At 37.9% G+C, this 25,668-nt stretch overlaps 1 protein-coding gene across 1 annotated transcript in view; it reads left to right on the top strand.

Moving 5' to 3' along the window:
• LOC102806004 (teneurin-4-like) overlaps positions 1-25,668 on the top strand; it is a gene marked incomplete at its 5' end in the record, with an annotated part of 33,002 nt that overhangs the window by 2,113 nt on the left and 5,221 nt on the right. The window contains 29 exons of the mRNA XM_085508468.1: positions 315-454; positions 891-992; positions 1,269-1,373; positions 3,284-3,379; positions 4,848-4,943; positions 5,351-5,455; positions 5,863-5,955; positions 6,173-6,262; positions 6,806-6,910; positions 7,149-7,190; positions 7,607-7,808; positions 8,065-8,184; positions 8,301-8,445; positions 9,260-9,406; positions 10,196-10,311; positions 10,537-10,646; positions 11,529-11,675; positions 12,792-13,498; positions 14,244-14,396; positions 15,146-15,263; positions 16,415-16,639; positions 17,328-17,431; positions 17,807-17,955; positions 18,464-18,678; positions 19,037-19,404; positions 20,409-20,652; positions 21,068-21,152; positions 21,738-21,843; positions 25,117-25,343. Coding sequence (XP_085364594.1) covers positions 315-454; positions 891-992; positions 1,269-1,373; positions 3,284-3,379; positions 4,848-4,943; positions 5,351-5,455; positions 5,863-5,955; positions 6,173-6,262; positions 6,806-6,910; positions 7,149-7,190; positions 7,607-7,808; positions 8,065-8,184; positions 8,301-8,445; positions 9,260-9,406; positions 10,196-10,311; positions 10,537-10,646; positions 11,529-11,675; positions 12,792-13,498; positions 14,244-14,396; positions 15,146-15,263; positions 16,415-16,639; positions 17,328-17,431; positions 17,807-17,955; positions 18,464-18,678; positions 19,037-19,404; positions 20,409-20,652; positions 21,068-21,152; positions 21,738-21,843; positions 25,117-25,343 — 4,662 coding nt within the window. The remainder of the gene's footprint in view (positions 1-314; positions 455-890; positions 993-1,268; positions 1,374-3,283; positions 3,380-4,847; positions 4,944-5,350; positions 5,456-5,862; positions 5,956-6,172; positions 6,263-6,805; positions 6,911-7,148; positions 7,191-7,606; positions 7,809-8,064; positions 8,185-8,300; positions 8,446-9,259; positions 9,407-10,195; positions 10,312-10,536; positions 10,647-11,528; positions 11,676-12,791; positions 13,499-14,243; positions 14,397-15,145; positions 15,264-16,414; positions 16,640-17,327; positions 17,432-17,806; positions 17,956-18,463; positions 18,679-19,036; positions 19,405-20,408; positions 20,653-21,067; positions 21,153-21,737; positions 21,844-25,116; positions 25,344-25,668) is intronic.

Here is a 25,668-nt window from a genome sequence, read left to right as displayed (position 1 = left end):
GGTGGTAGCTCACGTGTGTAAGGTAAACACAGAAACACAAATTGGAGGAAACATTTAACAACTATTTGTAGATTTGTGGCTATTATGATATGATATTATTATTATATAATATTATATATTCATACATACGCATATTATTGATATGTGTCACGCAGAACGTGATTAGATTTTGTGTAAACAAATAATAAACAAGCTCCCGGGCGACTGAATTGGGTCTTTAACCAATTATGTCATATGAAATACACACCTCTCACTAATGTTCACCTGAGAAAAAGGAGTAATTCACTAATATTTTGTTTTCTTGTTTGAAGTAGACCAAGTACATGGAAACGCGAGACCAGTGACGCCACTACTCAAATCTCGTTCTATAATTTAACCCCCGGTAAATGGGTGTTTGGTATATTCAATGGCGCTGACGAGGATTTAGAATCGGTTATAGTAATGGAACAATCAGGTCAGTGAATTATCTGTTCCGGCGAAGAAATCGTATTTATATAGACGATTTAGTTCATTTATTTGTTTGTGATTATTGATTTATTTGTTATTATCGTTATATTAATGTTATTTACATCTATTAAAGCGATCTATTAAATTTTTAAAGAGATATTCGATCGCGCAGACGCAAAAAAGACGCCTGTTTCGGTGTAGGTTACATTTTACTAACAACTAGCTTTCATTGATATTCTTGTCACATGGTATTCAATTATGTGGTCATATTAACACTGTACACTTAGGCCAGGATAACTATTTTTACTATATCACACTTTTACCTCAAACAACATCAATTTAACATAATTTATGTTTGAGATTGATGTTTCACATATTTGCAATAGGTGGAAATGCAACTTGTATTTATTAAATCTCTGTAATTGTTTTCTATGCAACTACAGATAGTCAGTTACCGTGTCCAATGGATTGTCTAGGTCGTGGGGATTGTATTAGCGGTGTGTGTCGATGCGTAGATGGGTGGAGAGGAGACGATTGCTCAGAAGGTAGATACAATGATTTATTAACCATTCCTTATTATAAAGACTTGTTACACTGTCGCAACTAAGCAATGTGTATATGTACTCGTAAACATCGAGTGTAACACATTTACTAACAATCCTCAATCTATAATATGCACCAAGCATGCCCCCATCCAACGTGTTTCACAGTTACAACTCTTATACGACTAATCAATATATATATATATATTAAAAACTTATATTGCCAGTTCCTGAGGTTTCACACATCGTTTTATGACCGTAATGTGTGTTTGTTTTCAGCGGAGCCAATTATCTGTTCACCCGAAGACTGTAGTGGGCATGGTTATTTTAGAGATGGCGCATGTCAGTGTTATGATGGTTGGACAGGAGACAAATGTCAAATTGGTAAATAAATTCACTGTTTTGTTTTTTTAGCTCCGCTGTCGACTTTGTCGAGCGGAGCTTATCATATGAGTGATTGTCCGTCGTCGTCCGTCGTCCGTCGTCGTCGTCCGTCGTCGTCCGTCGTCCGTGTCAATGTTTTACTTTTTCGACTTCTTCTTGAAAACTACAAGCCTGAATGCTTTGATACTTGGTGTATATGTACCTTGGGTAGACCTCTCTCAGATTTGTTCATTTCATGATGATATCTTCAATTCTCTAATTTTGGTGAATATTTTTGTCATTTTTAGTAAAAAGTGATATTTTCGACTTCTTGTTGAAAACCGCAAGTGCAATTGCTTTGATATTACATATATAGGTACTACATGTGGACCTCTCTCAGATTTGTTTATTTTGTAATGATATCGTCAATTCTCTAATTTTGGTGAATATTTTTGTCATTTTTGGTAAAAAGTGATATTTTCGACTTCTTGTTGAAAACCGCAAGTCCAATTGCTTTGATATTTACATATATAGGTACTACATATCGACCTCTCTCAGATTTGTTCATTTTGTAATGATATCTTAAATTCTCTAATTTTGGTGAATATTTTTGTAATTTTTGGTAAAAAGTGATATTTTCGACTTCTTATTGAAAACTGCAAGTCCAATTGCTTTGATATTACATATATAGGTACTACATGTGGACCTCTCTCAGATTTGTTCATTTTGTAATGATATCTTTAATTCTCTAATTTCGGTGAATATTTTTGTAATTTTTGGTAAAAAGTGATATTTTCGACTTCTTGTTGAAAACCGCAAGTCCAATTGCTTTGATATTACATATATAGGTACTACATGTGGACCTCTCTCAGATTTGTTCATTTCATGATGATATCTTTAATTCTCTAATTTTGATGAATATTTTTGTAATTTTTGGTAAAAAGTGATATTTTCGACTTCTTGTTGAAAACCGCAAGTCCAATTGCTTTGATATATTATACATATAGGTACTACATGTGGACCTCTCTCAGATTTGTTCATTTTCTAATGATATTTTCTGTTCTTTAATTGCCATGTGCATTGCTAACAGCGGAGCTATCTCAGCCGACAGGCTGCTTGTTTATTTTTCTTATGCTGTTCTGCTTGAGTCATATAATACATGGAGGGTCATGTACCATCGGGTTTGTTCCAAACATACTGGCTGGAATACATTTGCTTCTATTACATGACACGTACATTGTACATAACTGTCGTGTAGGCTATAATGGATGAATTAATTAAACGTTTAATCATATAATTATCTTCCATTCACTACGTGGAAACAAAACAGTGGGAATTAGTAATTGCAAACAGATGGGAAATGTGGTCATTTATATACGCAGCGCCCTTTGCATGGGCGTACGTGACGTGCGTTCAACGCGTTCGCAGTCATCAGTGGGTCGTTTTCATGATTTTCATCCAAAACTACCTCTCCCAACACCGTTGAGACAACAACTGAGCATGCTCAGAATAAATAATTAGCTTAGATTGTAATGCTAGGGTTTTTAGTGATGTCATGACCTGGTCGTGACCTTGATTTGAATCAGTGACAGATGGGTCGTACCATTACTAATCTGAATGGAAACTGTAGAGAAGTGTCAGGGAATTATAGTGGCTGAAACAAACGCAGGTACTCTGAGATTTTGGACCCAGGTGAATGAAAGTTTTCAGGTATCAGATTATGAGAAATCATATTAATTCAATTGTTTGTAGATGTTCCATGTATTATTTTAAAATGAGTATTTTATAATTAAATAATGGGGACTGTGACATTCATGTCTTGTTTAACTTTCTTTCGATCTGTCGAGTGGAATATATGTGTATCAGAACAATCTAAAAGATTCTTTTAAACGTTATTATGTAATGCTCATAATATTCTACTAACGTTCCAGCTGACTGTATACCGAGTGATTGCAGTAACCATGGAGACTGTGTTGAAGCTGTATGTGAATGTTACCAGGGATGGACAGGGCCGGCATGCGGTAAACGTAAGTTGAATGATCGCATGGGCGTGTTCGTTTAGAAGATTAGTACAATTCTTAGGTATCTGCGGGGAGGCTATGGGTTTGATTCCATCGACTGTTCAAATATCATTGGTAGGCAGCTGTATGATAAGTCTTCTCAGGCCACTAACTTTTGGAGTTTGGGAAAGGCATTCGTCATTCTGCCCATTTGAAAAAAAGGTCCGGGGGATTGTGTGAAAACAAATATTGTTTTGAAAGATGCAGACAAGTCAAACAAATTTATGAGCTACCGTAGAATGAACAAAAAATGTTTTTGAAGAAAATGGAGAAAATAAAATTACTGGTATTTTGCCATGTTATTGTTAGAAGGAAAAAATATCATATTCTCCCAGACCCCCCCCCTATTTTAAATACTATTAGTCATCGGCTGAGAGTGTTTCAGTCTGCTGATATTGAGTATGGTGCCCATCCCCAGTGTCTGAATCAAAATAATCTTATCATGAAGTGCAATGTATTTCCGTCTGTCGGTTGACTCATTTCCTACTTGGCTTCTCTGTAAGAAATTGTAGATACAAGTTATAGAATTCAAATGAACTGTAAATTAGAAGTGTTTTATAATTAAGCATATGAAGTGTTTTACTTCAAACCACAAATAGTTTAGATTACTGGCTTGAAATAAAACATCTTTACTCACTTTAGGTAAAACATTTAAAGTGTTTATAAGTTTGTCCCTACTTTGAAAACACTTGTAGTATGTATTATCTGTATAATTAGGAGAAGTATATATCGCGAACGAGGACATACTTTAAAGCAGTGTTTGCGTCACCTTTCGTTGGTTATCAGGTTAGATCAATGGCATCCCATAATGTTTTCCCGCGAGTTTCTAGTTCCAGCCCAGGACTATACTAGTAGTTTAAAGCGGGGGAGTCGTCACCTGCGCATGCGTCATATGGCCATAGCTTATCATTGTTTACAAACAAGCGTCTAACCATGAGCCTTTGCGTTTTTAGCTTGCGTTGTTATCGTCGCTTGGGACTCAATTCCCGCGCGTGCGCAGGTGACGACCCTCCCACTTTAAGCAATATCTTTTCACTTGATTGTGTTAGTATTGCTGGTAACATGGTGCACTTATTGCAGAAATCTTTAAATGTCGTATAACTTAAACAATTTAATGAATCATTCATGTTCCTAGTAATCATTCATGTTTTATTTTGAAAACAAGGTTATTTGTGGGTATTTAAGATGTGCTTAATTGTCATCAAAAATTGTTTTAAATTTGCTGACAAACATTTTTTTTTTCAAAAATACTAGAGATCCTTTGGGTTATGTGTTTTAATATATGACAGAAATGTTGTTGTTTTTTTTATTTGAATAGTGAATTTTATCCCTGATTTTTAATATTATCATCTTTTAACGGTTAGTTCAGAATCGCGCCTCAGTGTAAATACAAGCACGTTCACTGACTGAAAGTAAATGTATGTTATCTTGTTAGTTGACTGTATACCGCCAAACTGTAACAGTAATGGTAATTGTGTGGATGGGGTGTGTAGATGCTATCAAGGATGGCAGGGAAGTGTCTGCACAACAGGTAAGTGAGTTTATGTTTGTCAGCTAGCACGATCTCTGTCATGAATGAAAGGAATGGATTATAAATTACCCAATACAGGCGTCAAAGATCCGGTGATCGTTAGTCGAAAATATCATTCCACATTTACAAAGTGTGCCATCTGTGGTGAAAATGACAGGTCTTGTTAAGGTCACTGTGTACGTCAGCAACTTGCAGCCTCGTTCGAGGTTGATTCTCGTCACCGACTCAAATATGCACCAAATGACTGAACATTTTTCCAGCAGTTCACTCGAGCATTTACCTGCATATTTATTCACTTAATGGATTATTTTAGTGTTTATATTACAACTTGATGACGTGTTTGAAGAACATTGTCACACGACAAAGAATCCGTCAAATGGTTTATTGTAACGTTTCATTAACATTAGCTTACAGGGCATGTCCACAAGACTGTTCCGGGCACGGAAGTTGCGACAATGTCACTGGTATATGTAGTTGCTATGGAAACTGGGAAGGAACCGACTGTTCAGAACGTAAGAATATTTGTTTGTCCAAGTTCAATAATATATGATACATACACAACAAATCGTTGTCGCTGTTATATATTCAGAGTTTTGGCTTTACACTGTAAACATTTATGGGCCCGTTTACCGTACAAGCCGTCTTGAGGGCGTAAGAGCCTGCAATTATTTTATACCTGAATACATATTGGTTCTTAAAGCGCGGTAGTCGTCACCTGCGCATGTGGCAAACGGCCATAGCATGTCGTTGTTCACAAACTAGCGTCTGCCCATGAGCCTTCGCGTGCGTTTTTATCATCGCTTGGGACTTAATTCCCGCGCGTGCGCAGGTGACGATCCCTTCGCTTTAACCAAACGTTCAAAATTTAGAAAATACAAGCATGAATACTATTTTATAAAATTATATTTTTTACTGCCAGTCTCTTGTGAAGATTATTGTTCCGGTCTTGGTATTTGTAACAATGGTACATGTGAATGCTTTAGTGGATGGACTGGACCAGTGTGTATAGATCGTGAGTAAATTACGAATATTTACCTGAAATACGCCTAAAATAGAATATAATATATATAATGCACGTATGAAATATATTCTATAACAGTATGGGGGTCTATGGAATAATACATATGAGATGTGGGGCCATTATTCATGTATGGGTGTTTCCATACCATATTATAGTATCGTTCAGTAGTATGTTTCAACGTCACTTAATATAATATTTTACATTGTAGGTGATTGTGTAAAGGCTTGTGACCACGGTGTATGTCGTAATGGAACATGTGACTGTGCCATGGGGTGGACTGGAGACACGTGTCATATTGGTGAGTGATATTAGGACTATGTTACTAAACGGTAATGACGTCAAAACTGGGCATGCGCATACGGAACGAACATACACCAATGAACGTTGACATGATAGCGTCCCGTGTGCAGAGGCCGAGTTACACATTTACAAACATGTAATGCAAATGTTTCGTGCTGTAAAATAATTACAGATTTGGGGGGCGATTTCTGATCTTGGAATGCAAATTTACAAAATCAATGAGCCAGGGAAAGGACAATCTCCTACAACATTTTCTGATTCTTCCTCTATTTTTCTATAAAATGTATATAAAGAAAAGATAATAGTTTCTATTCATAAAATATCGATAGATTATAATGTAATATTGTTCGCGAAAAACAAAATATCTGTGGCTCGTGTAGTCTGTGTGAAGTATTTAGGAGGAGTGACGTCACTTTTGTTTGCGCAATGCATCACGGAAAAATGTCAGACGACGAGGGGGGGTCACTATTATTAACACATGCAAGGATTATTTATTCTGTTTGACTCGATAGAGTAACTTGATATTGTTTGTTGATTCTAGATGCGTGCCATAGCGATTGTGGTGGTAAAGGTGACTGTATAATGGTTGATGGCGTATGGAAATGTCGTTGCTATGACGACTATAAAGGAGAGTTCTGCAGTATTGGTATGAATACACCTTTTACGATTGTCGTGTATGCTGTTTATGTGCTTCATGGTCACTAGTTTATCGTCATGCGATACAGTTAAGACAAATGAATTCCAGTTTAGGGACATAGAAAACCTGATTTAGCCTGTCAATGAAAAACTATTTGTTAAAACATATCCTACACTATTAGGGTATGAAAACCTAACAACGTACATACACATCACCCACCATTCACCGTTGTATTTGTCTCCAATAGGTATTGAAACGTCATGTGATGACGAAATAGACAACGATAAAGGTATGTTTACAAAACATGCTGTTGTTTAGACATAGACATATATCGTGTGCACGTGGTTGCAATGCACCCCGGCTTCGTGGGTACTATGCTGGTTATTCTCAATATGTATTATAACACTGATAATAATAATGCATGTGGAACTATTGATACTAACGACGAGGAGTCGTTTTCTCAATTTCTGACAACAGATTATATGATGTCATACTTTACCCATAATCCTTTGCTCAAGAATCAAAATGGCGGACTACATAAATTGATGAAAAGTTGAATATATAGAGAATGAAAAGTGAAATAAAAAAATGTAAATTGCATGTTCTTACATTTGCCGAGTTTTTTATCGAGGAGTATTATGTTGTTAGCTTCGACATTTTCTTTAATGGACATGACATCACTGCAATATATATATTTATCTACAGATACCCTGATTGACTGTGACGATCCTGACTGCTGTAATACTACTATATGCATACATGACATGTCTTGTATGCATGCACCGTCCCCAGAAGATTTCGTTACACTCAATGTCAGTGCTACTCAAGATTTCTACGATCAGGTGGATTTCTTGTTCCTGGATAGTGGAATACAGTTAGATGCTGACGTTGATGTTTTCAGCGCAGAGTAAGTAATGCTGATGAGATGAGACAAAGAAAATGGGTGGGTGATGAAGATATGGCGATAATTGGTTTATTTGTAGAAGGTACTACATTGGTGTTGTGAATACTAATCGTCGTGAAATATAGGAAGCAGTGACACGGGGTGTTAATGTGCTATTGTAATTAGTGTCACGGGCAGCAACTGATTGGCAAGCCTATTGATTTTGTTCGAATTATTATTATAGAATAATTATATTTTATATTCTTTTTGGCATTCGTAGTCGTATTAGTGTACTTCGTGGGTCTGTAACAAGTCGAGATACAAGTCCCCTGCAAGGTGTAACAGTATCGGTGCAGGGCGCGCCACAGTTTGGTTACACCACGACTCGGATTGATGGCGGGTAAGTCTTCTTTTCACTCATATGTGATACAGAATGTTGTAATTCTCATTATGGTTATGTTTCTATTCTGATGGTTGTACGTGGCGAGTCGATTGATTGTTTTCAACCATTTTCAGATACGAGCTTGCTGTAAATGGTGGTGGTGTTTTGACCTTGAATTATTACCGCAACAACTTCATCGGTTCCCAGCGTAGCATTCAGTCAGGTGTCAATCAATACGTCATAGTAGACCCGGTGGTGCTATTGCCAGTAGATCAAAAGGTCTGTTCAAATTTAAATATAATACATCTGATAATAAATCATCAATGGATCTGAGATATGGTCGCCGAGATCTCGTTGAAAGCGAGAAAGCCAATCGATAGGTTTTTGTCCCTTCTCATTGCCATGGTTACCCAAACCAGGGGAACAGTAGACGCGATGACGGCAATGAATTGAGTATACACGTAACAGTTCAGTAACTCTGTTTCTATCAAAATGTAGTATAACCACTCTGCTTAATTTTCTGTTTACCGTACCAGTTTTTTCGTGCTGAAAGAGAAGTATCTGTATCTCTTAAAGCGGCAGGATCGTCATCTGCGCACGCGCGGGAATTGAGTCCTGAGAGACGATAACAACACACGCTAAAAACGCAAAGGCTCATGGCTAGACGCTTGTTTGTAAACAATGACACGCTATGGCCATCTGACGCATGCGTAGGTGACGACTCCCGCGCTTTAATTACAATTCTATTCTACATTCAGACATGTATCAACAAACCCCAAAGTTTACCCATAGAGGGTCTATGGTTTACCTCATTCAGACTACACTATATTCGTATGAATTCCTGCAAAGGTTTATGATCGTGTTGTAAATGGTTGTATTTACCATATTCTTTGATGATGTAAAATATGAATTTTACATAATCGTTGATGCCCCAGAACAGTCATAAAATATCCAGTTTCAAGAACGGGATACACGTGACTAAATAGAGCAATCAGATCACGCAAACCATTGAATATGAGCCGATTCTTGAAAATAGGTCACGTGACGCTTGGATATGCAAATCTTTTAATTAATATTCATCCCATTCTGGCAGGTTACTGTAGTAGATCTGGAATCTGATGAGATTCAGGTAGCAGAAGGTAGTGAAGTAGAAGACGATGCTGGTAAACGAAAAGGTGTCATTATGTTTCATCCTGGCACTGAAGCAACCATTGTATCCAATAATGGTACAGACAATGAGGTAACAGTTACTATATTATGGAGCAAGCCGGGCGGGGACAATGTTTAAGGGATGGTAGTCGTCGCGCCACACATGCGTGAGATATATGGGTCTCATATAAACAAAGATGGCGACTTTGACTCCTCCGGTCCACTCCCAGTGCTCTTGGTTGAGTGTCGGGCGGCCGGAACGTTTACTTTGAAAAAATCCGCAGTCTAACATGGGTCAGTCGATCCTAAAAGACGGGAGTTGTGCAGATCAATAAGTACAATCTGAGACGTTACTAAGCTTAATTAGGTATTTTTAGGTTATTGGAAGCACGGTTACTAAAAACCGTGTTGGAAAGTATCGAAGGAGTCACCAGCTGTAATTAGTGGAAGTTGTACCCAGGTCAAACCTCATACTTGTGATTTCCATTAGAAAGAGTGCATTGGATTATGGGAAAATCCATGTTTATCAACACAATTGTCGCACATGCGCAGCTCGACGACAACCGCCATTTAACAAACGAAATGGTGTAATAATGTATAAGTAAGCAATTGAGCGTTTGTAAAGTGGGAAAAGAGTTGCTTACTTATGTAGAAAAAAATATTTTCAGAAAGATAATTCACCAATAAAGAAAGCTAAGATGGTACAATGCCGCTGATTCGTAGATGTTTCGGTTGATTATATAATTTTGTTTTTCTTGTGTACTGTTTCAATCGAGCAATAATTCTGGTATATGTAAAACGTTACAATAATATGCACACATATTATCGTTTTGGAATATTTATCTAAATGATATTTATCTAATCTGCATATTACCTTTAGACCATAACTCAACCACATATTCGAGTGACTGAATACACAGTCGGTGACAATGGTGAAGAGGCTATGCCAGCAGTTTTACCACCTTTTACAGGTTATACCTACGCCATGGAACTCAGGTAACAAGAAATATTTGTCTAATATTGTTAGTTGGCCGTGATGCAACTAGTTTTAAATCATTAGTATGAACAATATAATATGTTATTAGCAGATTAAAGTAGTGGATTAGCCCTGGATCTTCTATTGTCATGTATATTTGTTGTGTCTCAATATTGACATACACGTATATGCTGATATGTTATATCTCGTCTTCAATTTTAAATTCATTGAATTGCTGTTTTTAGTATGGATGAAGCTACTGTCAATGGTACAACTGATATATTTTTCAATCAAACTGTCTATTACTATGTAGAAAATTATCTTGGATTTCCAGTTGGCTCAGCCGTCCCCACAGGTAATTAAAAATCGCCAAATCTATCTATGTGTCGGATTTGATTGTTTGCTTGATTCTTTCCTTTTTTTTTTTTTGCATTACCACTGTGCTGGGTTCGAGCATAATATGCTGATACATGACACATTACAGCCTAGAAAATAATATGCAAATGCAATGTAATCACATGAACTTAGACGCAAACGGACGTCGAGATCTCGTAGAGAGCGAGAATGGAACAATGTTCGAGTAGGCAATCACAAGTCTTGTGGCTCTCTCGCGCTCAACGAGGTTTCGCGGCTATTTTCATCTATGGTATATAGTGAACCAATAAAACGTCAGTGTGCACTGCACGATAGATGTTGTAACATTCAAGGGTATCTGTCCTGGCATTATTAAATATTAATTATTTACTGAAAACAGAGAATAACAAATTTATTATTTAATAGAAAGTGAAAAAGCAATGCACGTGTGCTGTGATATACATGTTGTTGTTCGTAGCAGTCAGGTAGTCTTGAAATTCAAATTAATGTATGCAAAATACAATAGGGTTTTTACTAAGTAAATTGTGATGAATTATATTAAGTTACGCGAATTGCGAGATGATCGCAAGAACTGGTGAGTGCTCGTCTTAGGCTATTTTTGCTAGTGTCCCTGCTTATTCGCAAAGCGTGTGTCCGTGCGTTTCTCGTGTTTGTCCGCGGAAGTAAACTTACTTATCCAACGTTCTTCAAGCGACCTTTGCGTTCTGTGGTGCTATTGTTTAGAATAGGTTCGATTGACACATAGGAAACTTGTTAGATCTACTACGCTGGTTGACGATTTTAGGGGAAAGAGCAGTAGGTCCAATTTTGAAGAGGAATAAAAGTGGAAGGGTATTTACTTTTTGTATTTCTTAATCAACAGGGTTTTATAATCGTACATTGGGTGAATGGGTTGCGTCGGAAAACGGAATCGTCATTGAAGTTCTTCCGTCTACTGACGCGAACAAAGCAGATGTTGACGTCTCAGGAAATGGCATTGCAGCATCAGAGGAGGAACTCAACGCACTTGGTTAGTCATTCATTTATTTCAACCTACCCAGTCAGATCAATGGATATTAGTTGTACTTGCTATTTTATGTTATGCATTATTGAGTGTGTCTTGTAGTAGTTCACTGTATAACAATATTTTGAAGATCTTTCTCCTTCTCTCTGAGGTTCTAAGGTCATTTTAAATCGCTGTTGAATAAATCAGTAAATCATTACAACAATTGAGAAATTTATACTGTAATTACATTTATATTGCAAGTGTAATTTTGAAAGTTGCAGCTTATGTGGTGTTAACGTACAGTAGGTATATATGTACTGTCGCTAAAATAATTAGTGCTAAGGAAATGCCCATTTATTATTCCTGAGGGGAGTCGGGCAAAACAGAGGGGGGTGGATCAGCATATTTTCAGAAGCCACAAAGGGGAGGCAGTGACTTTTTATCAAGGCTGAAGGCGGCGAATATTTTCTCTTAAAAATTGAGACACAATCGTTTTTTACTTTATGCCTTTTTTACCAATTATCAACTAATAACCAGCACTTAGTCCAGTATTGTCAAATCAGTCAGATTACACAAAACATTTATTAAAATGACTCATGCTGAAAAAAGATGGTGGCCATGTAGCAAAAGATCAATAAAATACATGAAGATAGATTTGTTGGCTTTTGGTGCATAACCTTGTTCAGTTAAAAGACTGTTCTAATTTATAACATGGACTTTCTTCAGGCAAGTCAGTAGAACTGTTAATATAAATTTCAAAATATTGTGTCAATTTGTATATTTTTACTTCACAGAAATGAAATCTGCCGAAAAAGTAGTGCGCAGTGGATTGCTTGTAATAGTGTTTATTTATTGAAATTCTTTTTCGAGACGACAGTTTCATCTCTACTATTGATAGTAAAACATGTTATCTGATATATATAAGGGGGTTACATATTTTTCATTTTTTCTAAAAGGGGCACCCTCTTTTACAGAATGAATAGAGGGAGGGTCCATTGATTTTTTTTGAAAAAAGCACCGAGAATTGCCCCCCCCCCTAGGAATAATACATGGTCATTCCCTAACTTGTGTAAATAATATACTATTGCATTAGAAAGAGGTAGAATATCGTATGATTATTGTATGTACTTTCAAAAACAGGTTTCAATGACCAGGAACTCCTAAAGCTTAAAGCCATGTATTCTCCTGGCCAGGCTCTATGGCGTGTACCAGTTCCACATTTCACTCCTTGGGATTGCAACTGGCCGTATGGACCCCCAGACTGTGGGTGTACACCGAGCGAATGTGATCCTCAAAAACCACCACCCAAAGATGACTGTGAAGAAGGCTCGTCTACTCCACCATCAGAGCCACCACCTCCACCCCAACCATGTCCAGAGGGTGGTTCAGGTAGTGGCCCAGGTAGTGGTGGTCCAGGTAGTGGTGGTCCAGGTACCGGCACAGGTCCAGGTACTGGAACAGGTCCCGGAACAAGTACTGGTCCAGGAACTGGATCAGGCACAGGAAGTGGTCCCGGAACTGGTCCGGGTACTGACAACCCACCACAGGTTCCACGCATACCCGAGATACCATCCACTCCAAATGTTCCACCAGTGCCCGGTATCCCTCCCTCCCCAGGACTACCACCATCACCAGGGGTTCCCCTTCCAGGTATTCCACTGACAGTACCAAACAGTTGGATAATCCACTATCCAAGCATACCTATTACAGCGAATCCCGGAAACTACGGTCCAGAAATCCCGTGGACAAATGATACAGATACTAACTCTGTATATAGATTTAAGAGAGAGACGCCAGAAAGCGTTTGGGAACCAGAAGGAAGTGTAGACATACCAAACCTTAGTCAGGTATATAATCATATTGTGTGCATATCAATAATATAGATCATTCTTATAGGTTAAAGGGCGGCAGTCGTCGTGCTGCGTCCTGTTTGATATGGGACTCATAGCGACATATACAACGCGTGTAAAATACATTGTTTATTTACATGAAATTCGAACACGCGCTGCGCGACGACCACCGCGTTTTAAGAATACACTATTCACACACTTTTTTTATAAATCGCGCCATCTAGTGACAAAGTGGTCCGGTGACATAAATAAGTGACACGAAACCCGTTAAAAACGTCACTATCGTTTAAGTCTGTAGTCGTCATTCAATGAAGATTACATTTTTTAGAGATGTTACTATATTCTATACAACAAACGAATACACAACCACACACATTAGTCGTTTAGAACGACATTGCTTTCACCTATTTACGTCATTTTGACGTCACAGAAGCGCTCCGTCAATAGAGGGCGCGATTTATGGGAATAGTGTATGCATTAAGAATAACACAATTTTTGTAACAACCACACACAATGGTCGTTTAGAACGACATTGCCTTCACCCATTTACGTCATTTTGACGTCACAGAAGCGCTCCGGCAATAGAGGGCGCGATTTATGGGAATGGTGTATGCATTAAGAATAACACAATTCTTGTAATCAGATTATTTCAATGTCAGTGCATTATGTTGGTTAATAAAATGTATGGTACATCATTTTTTAAGATCAACTCAGGTTATGATTACTTCTACTTACTTACTAGAATCCAGGCACAATGTCTATCACGATACCTGGAACATCACTGCAGTTGGTTTATAATCACAACAGACAACGAGGTTATTCCTCCGTTATCAAAGTACCACTTACAGGAAACAATGTACCTGATATAATGAAACAAGTTAAATTAGAAGTATCGGTAAGTCCATATACAGTTCGTTTCATTTAAATGAACCAACGTGTTGGCGTCTTCTCTTAGGCCAATGTCAATGTCAGATAACACACATCAGCGACATGCGCCCTCGCCGATAGATTCACTTGGACTCAAACTAGTCGGTGAGGGCGTAAAAACTATCGCTGGCTATTACGAAGATCTTAGCCTTTCAATTGTTGTATCCTCTGGAGCGGAAATTCGGGCATTTTCGACGCCTGGCAACCCTCACAGTGAAAAAAAGGCCAAAAACTCGTAGAAAACAGTACTTTGGGATGATTGTTGAGACTCCCCTGAACAGTGTAACAAGATTAGCCCTGCGTGTATAACATATATAGATTTGGTTGTTCAGGATTACTTCAAAATTGAGTTTGTGTTGTTTTCTCGAATTTTCACCGGCTCGACCGGCGTTCCACAGCAGCGCACACAGAGCCCATAGAAATACATGTACAGTGATGCGCGTCTTAGCAACGTGAAACGTCTGTGATGTAGCTCCGCCCCGAGGATTTCACTTACCTGTGTTCAGTAAATCCTGGTTTAAATTTAAATATGTGTTTTAAATATATTTGTTTAAGCTTGTGATACATTAATCAGTAATTTCTCATGTATATATTGAGCAGTGATTTATAGTGACTGCAAAAGAATGTATTCAGAAACAAGATTTGACACCTGACTTGTCATTGTATCATACATAAAAATGTTATTACAAAATGTATAATTGATGTCCTTCTAACTAGATTGCTGGTAAATCATACACACGTACAGTGGATCCAGCTCAGTATGTGACCGAGTCTATCCAGTGGGATGGCACTGATGGGTATAACAGAGATGTAAAGGGTACAACAAAGGCGAAAGGTGGGATTATGAATATGTGATATTTATGCACTTTTTAATTATAATCACAAGCATGTAGTCTGGTACCACATCCTTGTATGACCACTTTGAGTTGTATATCGATAATTGATTTTTCAGGGGTGTGTCAGGCATCACATTTTTTCTGGGGAATTTGGGAAGGGTCACTTTATTGGCACAAATTCAGGTGGGTCACATTGTTAAGGTCATAAGGGGGTGCTCATGTATTTTTGGGACACCCACTGTTATTTTAGATGTGAAAAATATAATCGTTTAAAAGCCCAATACAATCAAAGAATTTCCCTTATCTTTATAGTTCTCTGTTGGTATCAGTAGCATTATGGATGAACCATCTATATTTAAAGCGGGAGGGTCATCACCTGCGCACGCGTGGGAATTGAGTTCCAAGCGACGATAACAATACGCGCTAACACGCAAATGCTCATGGGTAGACGCTTGTTTATAAACAATGACCATCTGACGCCTGCTTTAACTCGTTGATTCGCCTTACTACAGGTTCCATAGTCAGCTCATATGTGAAGCAGACTGTTCTCAAGTACTAAGTATTGTGAAATACCTGCTTAATCACTTCCATGTTTTGCAATGTACTGTTTATGTATGATGGCTGGAGTTTCATTGCGTTCATGAACTTGTATTTCCCTATGCGATTGTCGTTCTATTATCTAAGATTGTGTGTGTGATTACTGTATACCATTATAAGTGTAATTATTAATCTAATGTACCAGAAACTATATCAACTTCTTCACATTGACATTGGCTACACTCCATTATTATCTTAATATGAAATACTCAAGATACGATTATTTCATCACGTTACACTTATTGCGTCGAAATGAAGTACACAATGATGTTCTATTGGAATGTGGAATATGAAAACATCTTGAGAATGAACCGGATGCAAGCCGTCTTTCGGAAATGTTAAAGTAAAATGCCTCACTAAACCTCACATGAACGCAGTAGGCACAAATGTTTAGCCCAAATTATTACTTCATTTATATATTGTAATTTGACTGATAAATATATTTATTCAGAAAAATCAACTCCGTAAGACATATGCCTATTAACCTTGAAGCTGATACACACATTTTGTCAATATTTTCCAATGACTGACTGACCAATCTTTCACTTTTCAGTGAGAATCGGTTACAAGTACGAGATGGTCTATTATCCTGTGTCAACAGAGTTTCGTCAAAGTTTCAATCGATTTAGTCAAGCAAACACGAGAGCTGCCGTTCGACGCGGGGACAGATCAGTGACGTATTGGGAAGACCATGAAATAAACGTTGTTAGAGGCATTGTAGGGGGAGAGATTGGTGGATGGTCTTTGGGAATTCATCATAGTTATGACGCCGTTTCAGGTGAGTTTTCTAAGGCAATATGCGGATGAAATGTAGTAAAACTTACGATAGTGATGACGGTTCTGATTCTGGTTCTTTGAACCAATGAACGGTGTGTGGACCAATAAATTGTATGTGAAAGTTCTTGTAGTGTGAACCAATGAATTTTGTGTGGAAATTCGTAAATGGTGTTTGTACCAATAAATGATCTACAGAAATTCTCATGTTACTGACAAATGAATTTTGTGAGGACGTTCTCATGGGATTGATAAATAAACGGTGTGTGTGTCAATAAAAGTTGCTCAAACGTTTTTTGTGGCGTTGATCAATAAACGACGTCTAGAAGTACTTATGGTATGAATGGCGTGTGGTCCAAAGAATGGTGTGTAAACGTTCTCATAGTGCGTTAGTTAGTTATTAATAGTTCTCATTATTTCCAGGTTGTCTGGGTTGAATTCAAAATAGTGCAATGGTTTGTTTTGTCCTTGTGGCAGATTGCAGCCAGTGTCATGCTGTGACTAACATTCTAGAGTTTACTGACTCATATCACCCACATGACATTGTGATTATGTAAACATTTATATTTTCCACAACATGATGACACTGTCACAAAAGGGCGTATATATGTGGGAACATAACTCGCTAGACAGATAGCTCTTATAAAATAAAGATGCCATATTTGTATGACATGTGTGCATATAATTTGTAGGTACACTACACATGGGTACTGGCGAGACTCTGAGCTATACCGATCAAAGTAAGATACTAGAAACCGTTGCTGGGAGCAATTCAAGGGCCCCACTGGATTGTAAGGTAATGCGATATTCTAGTGTCACAGCGTAACTAGAAACAGCAAATCTACCATCCAGAAACACTCAGAATGTGAACCATGCACACATCTTACCATTGAACTATGAAACAAGGTGCTTTACATATAGGGGCTCAACACAAATGTCGCACATGCGCGACACTACGACCACCGCCCTTTAATTCGAACCTACCAAACAGGTGGCCAGTGTCGCCGCTTCAATATACTAGTACTTACCATACTTACGTCACATGAGCGCTTTGTCGCCAGAGGGCGCGATTTATAAGCAAGATGTATTCCTATCGTATAAATTATATAATTATGAAGGCTGAAAATAAAATCGTAATAAAACATTGCCTCACACCTGAAATGATTTGCAGGAATGCGGAGAAGGTGACACTACATCCACGCAATTCAGACTTCCAATAGCTACAGCTACTTCTCCTGACGGCAGTGTTTACATAGGTGACTATAACTTCATCAGAAAAATATGGATGAATGGTACAGTGACAACGATTATGCAGTTACCGTAAGTGATGTTAGTTGTTTGGTTGCTACAGTGATGGATTATCATCTTTATTGAACGGAATTATTCAGGAAAACTAAAATTAGAACTGACTGAACCATAGAACATTGCTTAAAGCGGAAGTGGAAGGGTCGTCACCTGCGCACGCGCGGGAATTGAGTCCGAAGCGATGATTACAACACATGCTAAGAACGCAAAGGCTCATGGGTAGACGCTTGTTTGTAAACAATGACACGGTATGGCCACCTGACGCATGCGTAGGTCACGACTCCCCTGCTTTAACACCACGAGGAATGCTACGCCGTTCGTATCAATTTTTCACCTCTTTCACTGTAATCTGGGTGTAGGTAATTTTTTGGGACTCGAAATGCAGTATGGAAGAAGAAATGTGACAATACAAAGTAAAAATATATGCCCGATCTATGCCTTTCATATAACCATGCCTTGTTCGCCATTATGACACTAGAGAAATTGATTTACTAGTATAACATTCCCTGCGTGTTGTTTACAGGAATAATCGTCCAGCATATCGGTATTATTTGGCCGCTAGTCGTCGTGATGGCACCCTCTATTTATCAGACAGTGCAAGACGACAAGTTTTCCGCATAGATCCCGAGACTGGCGAGGAGAGTGTGTTTGCCGGCACCGGTGAGCGTTGCCCTCCGTGGGAGAATGGGTGTGGTGATGGCGGCTTAGCAGTTAATGCCAAACTCACAACTCCAAAAGGTAACTCATTAAATGTGAATCACCAATCATTTTGCTCTGTGGTCGTCATATAAATGAACATACTTTATCCCAGTCTTATTTGGAGGTTTTGTGTGGTATAAGTTACAATTTAACAATAATGTGTTCATCTTATGACACCGTTGAAAATGTGAATATAAAAATATGTAAGTGGTGAATGTTGGTGGAGTTTCCTAATTTCTCAACATACGTTACATCAACATCCTTACGAAGCCTCAAATTAAAATATATCTGCATTTTAGAGTGGCCATTTTTGGCATAGCTCAATTATAGTACTGTTGATAGAAATTGACTGAATACAGTGTGTAAATACCGATACGTTTACGTTGATGCGTTACAGGGATCGCTGTTGGTAAAGATGGCGACGTCTTTCTGGTAGATAATCGACGAATACGTCAAATAGGAAATGATGGAATTATTGAGGCACATATTGGGACGAACCTGATTGGTCAAGTTGAACCGCTGCGGTCACGTGATATATATGACGCGCCAATGAAAGAGATCAGCTTCACCTGGCCAACTTACATAGCAGTACATCCCGTAGATGATACACTGTATATCGTTGATGGCGATGTTGTATTCAAACAGAACAGACAGGGACAAGTAAAACCGGTTGCTGGTCGTACTCCTGTTACACCTCCTCTTTACCCAATAAGTGACGACCCAGAATCGGATAGTGCTTTAGACACGAAGCTCATTTCGCCACAGGTATGCGTTATTTGATCCATGGAAATACTGACCTTGTTCAAAGTTGCATTACCACTTTGCATATGTTAGGTACCACCTCTTTATCAATAATATGTTGTGATTGTGCAAGGATACCAAAATGAACCACCAAATATGAATTTGGGCGGGCCTACAAAATAAGGTTAGATCTGTAAAAAAAATATCACATTTGTTGAGTTAGGAGGCTTTGCATGTCTTTGAAGGGCAGTGTAGATATGTTTGTGTAGATATGTCGCCCGATTTCCCAAAATGAAATGAGCGCTAAGTGGGCCAGATTTCTATTTTGATCACAATATTAAAGGGCGGCAGTCGTCGCGCCGCGTCCTGTTTGATATGGGACTCATAGCGACGTATACAACGCGTGTAAAATACATTGTTTATTTTCATGAAATTCGAACACGCGCTGCGCGACGACCACCGCGCTTTACCTATTTTATGTTTTAGCTTGTTCTTGGAGATGTATTTCAGATATTTGCAAAGTTGGAATTTAACTTCAAGCTTTCTAATTTAAAAAGAAACAGATTATGGTGAAATCAGTCAAGTTTAATTTTCCATTCCACATGCATAGGAATCAATAAATTTGCAGTGTGTTTGCCGGAACGAGTAGGTCGCGAGACTTGCCCCTACGATAGTGTTTCATTTCTCCCGTTGTCGCGTCCACTGTCCCCCTGGCGACGGCGGTATTTCGAACGGTTGACGCGTTAACAGGATAAAATGTAGCACTATTTGAATGGCAAATACAAGTCTCGTGTCTCTCTCTCGTTCACAACGATATCTCCTCAGCGGCCATTTTCGTCTGCGGTATATGGCCGGCCCTGTATGAATGATTGAGGCTCAATAAAAGCCTTTAACGGGTTATAAAATGAACGGTGTGTATCTACGAATCATTTATATGACTAATGCATTGAGTAACAAAATGTTCAAATCAGCAACATTATGAAAGGCATACTAGTAATTCAAATGCCTAAAAAATAATATATTTACAGGCCATCGCTGTATCTCCGTCTGGTGGAATATTCATTAGTGAAACAGACTATCATTATATAAACAGAATACGATTGGTTGGCCAACGCGGTGGTATTAATACATTTGCAGGCAGGCGTCCCGATTGTGACTGCGCACAAAGTAGTTGTTCTTGCCTTCACGACGGCCTTGCCCCTGCAAGCTTAATGAATGCTCCGACTGATATCGCATTGACGCCAAAAGGCGTCTTATACATCGCTGATCAAGGTTGGTATCAAGTAGTACCTCTGGTAGTACCTATGTTAGTGCTTGCTAGAGGTCGAAAGGATTATATTTTCAAATTATGGTAAAGAACCAACAAGTTACCGTATTGATGCATTTATTATGACTTACACTGGTATTTGATGTAAAGTTATTGAAACTTAGAGTGATCACCTGCAGCTGCTCTGTATATGGTACATATAATAGTGTACAAACAAAGTATAATTACAAAATGTTGGCAAAAGACGATGATCATTTTAATAACCCATTTTGTCCACTATTTGTCACGTGACATGAGCATTAGTGGATATTATGCAAATGTGTTGTTCTTTAGGGGACGTCTATTGTACCCTTACACAGTGTGGATTAAATAAATTAAATAAAATTTCATATTATGATATTCAATTTATTTTGAATTTAGGTAATTACCGAGTGCGAAGCGTGAAAACAAAGGCTCCTTCGAGCGTAGGGAGCGGAAGTTACGTCATTCCAGGCCCGAATCCGAGGTTAATATCTAAATTTCCATCTCTTTATACATTCCAATATGTTGTTCCTCAAGTCTGCAATTTAAAATAATTCTATCTGTAATTTGTAGTGCCGTCCATCACTTGGAGTTACTAGTATTTTGAGTGACAATAATACTTTTAAATAATAACACATGCTTGTGAGGGCAATATCATGACTAGTTGCCTGCCCAGAAGATGGTGGTCATAGCCATAATATTAGAGAAACTTTGTTAATATTGACAAATTATTGGCGATTTGATAAATTGTTTCTGAAACAAAGCAGTGGAGTCCCACAAATACCGTAATGAATTAATTTGCATAATAATATATCAGTATCGTTGCGCAGTAGTCTCAGTGACGTCACCCATGTGATAAACCATGTAATATTCACTTGGCGGGCAAAATACCAACCAATCACAGCGTGCGTAACAACAGTGAGATGTGATAAAATTACATACTGAACAATTTTGTTTCGTACGTCACACTAGAGTACTGACAATATTGTTTCAAATGATACACCTTATTATAATATTTACGTTCTCTAATTATGTGTGGTTTATAATGAATATGTTTTGTCGTTTTCAGCGAGGTATTCATATTTAATCGTCGAGGTCAACATCTCAGAACCTTTGATCTCAAAAGAAACCGAATACTGTACGAATTCCACTATAATGACGACGACTCTATAAAGGTTTGTGGTTGAATATCATATCCTAGTAGTAAATTATTATTAACTGAGAACAGACTTCTCAAGGCAGAGTGAACCAAGTGAGTATTGGTCACCAAATCCGGGAAGAGAATAACGCACTGGAGAGGAGCACTTGTAGCCAAGGTGTTTATTGCTCAACTGCTAGGTCTGGAACTGAGTCCAGGCCCGTAGCCAGCTCTTTTGAATAGGGGGTTCGAAAACAACAATTATATATTTGACGTGAAATATGTGAATTTTATAATATTCAAAAAGTGTTTTTGAGCTTTGTTACAGACATTTTTATATTATCGATTCTAAATTCAATTGGTTTACTTTGCGTTACATTGGTAAGATATTTCACATAACATCTTTGGACTATTTTACCATTTTAGAGAAGGGGTCCTGAGCCATTCCCCACCTACAGACAAAAATATCCACACCATTGATCCACTACGGCAAAATGTTGTACACAAAAAAGACAAGACTGTACGTATCTTAGCATTATTGTCCAAGTATTTTAAGGTAGAAGGCTACTTACGAGTTTTTTCACACTTCGCAGATGTTAGCGCACATAAAAGTGACACGATTTCATGTCAAAATGTAATGGGTAGAAAAGTGCATAGCACGTTTTAAACACAATACAACATCCATGTAAACATATGGTACTAAGTTAAGCTGAATTCATATTCATCTCGTCGCTTGAAAACTTTTAAAAAATATAGAGCTATTTGATATATGGTGTGGCAGTTTGCGTAGCGACGAAGTAAGCCCAGACTGTCAGTATTTGCATAATTGCATAGTGTTATTGACAAAAGATCAGCCCTTAGATCATTATAAAATGGACATATAAACACAAAGTGAATTTCATTTTCTATCATGCTAAATTCGAACGTATCATTGCAAAAACTAAAAAATTATTGATCTAACTGTATCTTTTTGTGTCTGCCTAATTCTACATTATGTTTATGGCCAAAACAGCGAAAACTCATCAGTATATATTTTAGTCTAAAATTGCTTGCCAATATATCTCCCAGGTTATAATACTACTTTGATTTTTCCAAAAGTACACAGCTTGAATGATTGTGAAATCGAGGCATGCCACTATTTTTTATTCTTTGAGTAAATATACCTAAGAAATTTGCAGTATCTCCAACTTGTTTTTCAAACCAGACAATGCAGAAACCATATTTGAACAGGAGATTTCTATGTGGGTTTCCCAAGCAAGTCTGCCGGTCTTGTCTAATCGTTTAAGCATGATATAATATGTTTTGGGGTTTCAGTAATTTTAACCAATATGAGATACAACGCTTGAAATAACCACAGCACAATGGCAGCCTTCCACATTCGTCTAACATCGCTACATTGTTTTTACAACTATTAATGCTAAGTACCGGGTAGATATCTGCAAAATGTTATCTGTACCATCTCGATTTCCGAATTTACGTACTCCAATATCGCTACCATAAGAAATAGTTGGCACAATGCTTGCATCAAACAAATTAAATGCACTAACCAATGGCATACTACCAAGTTTCTTACAGTATGTAAATATATTTGGTTCACTGTAAATCTGTTTTTAGAGGGCGGTAATATAATATGCATACAGTGGCAGTTTGGCAGCGATGTCAATAGACTTCAATGACTACAACTCCTTTTATGAACCCATTAAAAATATAGTAAATTTTCTGAGACATAAAAAAAACGTGTAAAAAAAATATGTTTGCAATTTATGATTCATCGCATAGTTTCTGTGCTGAAGCAAAACTGTAGGGTAAATTGTTGGCTACAAGAAGCTCTTCGACCTATACAACTCGTGATGATAAATCTTTGGCATTTTTTTAATGATATGTCTAACCCGTAGCTGTACACTATTGTCCAGTAACAGAGGCTACACATACTAATACAATAAGTTGACTACATTTGGCTGATACACTTGGAACAAAACAGTATATATGCCATCATTAACTTGAAGAATACAAAACTAATTAACCGAACTAGGAAAGTACAGTGTCGTGATGTCGTGTCAATCCCGTTCGATCCCCACACTTTACTAACTGAGCGAACATTAGCACAAGACAAACTGCCCTATTCAGGACCACCACATCATTCAGATAGTGACCACCATTACATTATTGTTTCAACGTTGTTTTAATATTTAACATCAGGTGCTTGAACGCGATCTCCATTACACCATCGCGGAAAAAACGAATAAAAGATGCCTATTTATAACAACCTGTTTTGGTTGGCTGCTGTTGAGCTGAGACGGCATAACTTCAAGATTGACATTTAAAGCTCGTTGCCACCTAAATGCTCATTACTATGCATTACTCATTACATTACTCTGATAGTTACATCACGGAGTCGAGTGATTTAAACAACGATAATTATTTTAATTAATACTGTTTGTTTTATTATGTTCTAATCTACGATCATAAATCTATTCACTTCCAAAATTTAGGGGGTTCGACCGAACCCCCCGGACCCCCCCCCCCCAAAAAAAAAACTACGGGCCTGGAGTCTAAATACTCACGAGATGTTCCATGACAATGTAGCAATAGCATTATGCAAATAACTAAACTAAACGTCATAGCCTCAAATCATTACAATTATATTCAGAAAGGAATGTTGCATAATAATCTGACGTATATGCTCAATATGGAAGCGAATTCAACTCGGCCACCGGTACTTGTCAAGCATGTGTCAGAGAATCCAGTATCTCCATTTGTAACGTTAGTCCCTTTGAGTGTCGCATCTAATTTGTGGTATATTTCATGGGATATACGCGTTGAACATTGCGTTATATTATGAGGTTATTACGAGGATACCTCAAAGTATATGCACGAAGAAAGTACAGCTGGAGTATCGACCTACGAGTAGCGGAGGTCGATGCGCGCCGTACTGTCTGAGTGCATACTTTGAGGTATTCTCTCAGTAACCTTATTAGTATACATCTTTTGCATACAAGGATACACCATGGGAATGCCGAAATTCAAAATGTTTAGAACAGAATCAGCGAACTTCTTTGTATGGAGTCCAGTCAAACTCTGGTGGCAGCCATGTTATTATTATTAGAGGACGCTCACGCGAGTAATCATTCCATATTTGGAATTCGCATTTTCTAATATGGTAGCATAAAAATACCCCGTAAAATACCGCAAAATTACAGCACGCTGTAATTTATGGCATTACGGTGACAAATGTAAAATAATGTGTATTATCACATTACCTAAGTTTCCAACCCAGTCCTACTATTTTCACTGTTTCACCATACAATAGGCTGTGTCTGATAGCTTCAACAACACTCTGGATATAGAAAGATCCTCGGACGGTAAAGTACACGCCATTATAGCAGCTAATGGAGAAAGGACCGTAATTGGAAAGAACGAAGAAGGCATGATGAATTACTTATCTGATCCAAGTAATGGAGCAACTAGGTTTGAATATCAAAATGGCGGACTGCTTCGGGGAACATTTACTCCACAAGGATACAATCAGTACTTAGCGTATGTTAATCTATATATTATTTATGTGTGTGTTTGTATGATTTTACATTTTAATTACCGAACCAACTTCAATTCAATATAATTAAGGAATTCAGTATTTGACATGATTGGATTCTTGTATGTGCCTTTAAAGGGCGGCAGTCGTCGTGTCGCGTCCTGTTCGATATGGGACTCATAGCGACGTATACAACGCGTGTTTATTTACATGAAATTCGAACACGCGCTGCGCGACAACCACCGCGCTTTAAATTATTATACCATAAATCATGTAAGTGATTTAATTGCACATACTATGTATTACACATATTACATATAAGTGATCAAT

Source organism: Saccoglossus kowalevskii, chromosome 15 (genome assembly GCF_978046115.1).
Source record: "Saccoglossus kowalevskii chromosome 15, keSacKowa6.1, whole genome shotgun sequence".
Lineage (NCBI taxonomy): Eukaryota > Metazoa > Hemichordata > Enteropneusta > Harrimaniidae > Saccoglossus > Saccoglossus kowalevskii.
The sequence above is the reverse complement of the archived record's forward strand: the minus strand, read 5'-3'. Positions and strand labels throughout refer to the sequence as shown.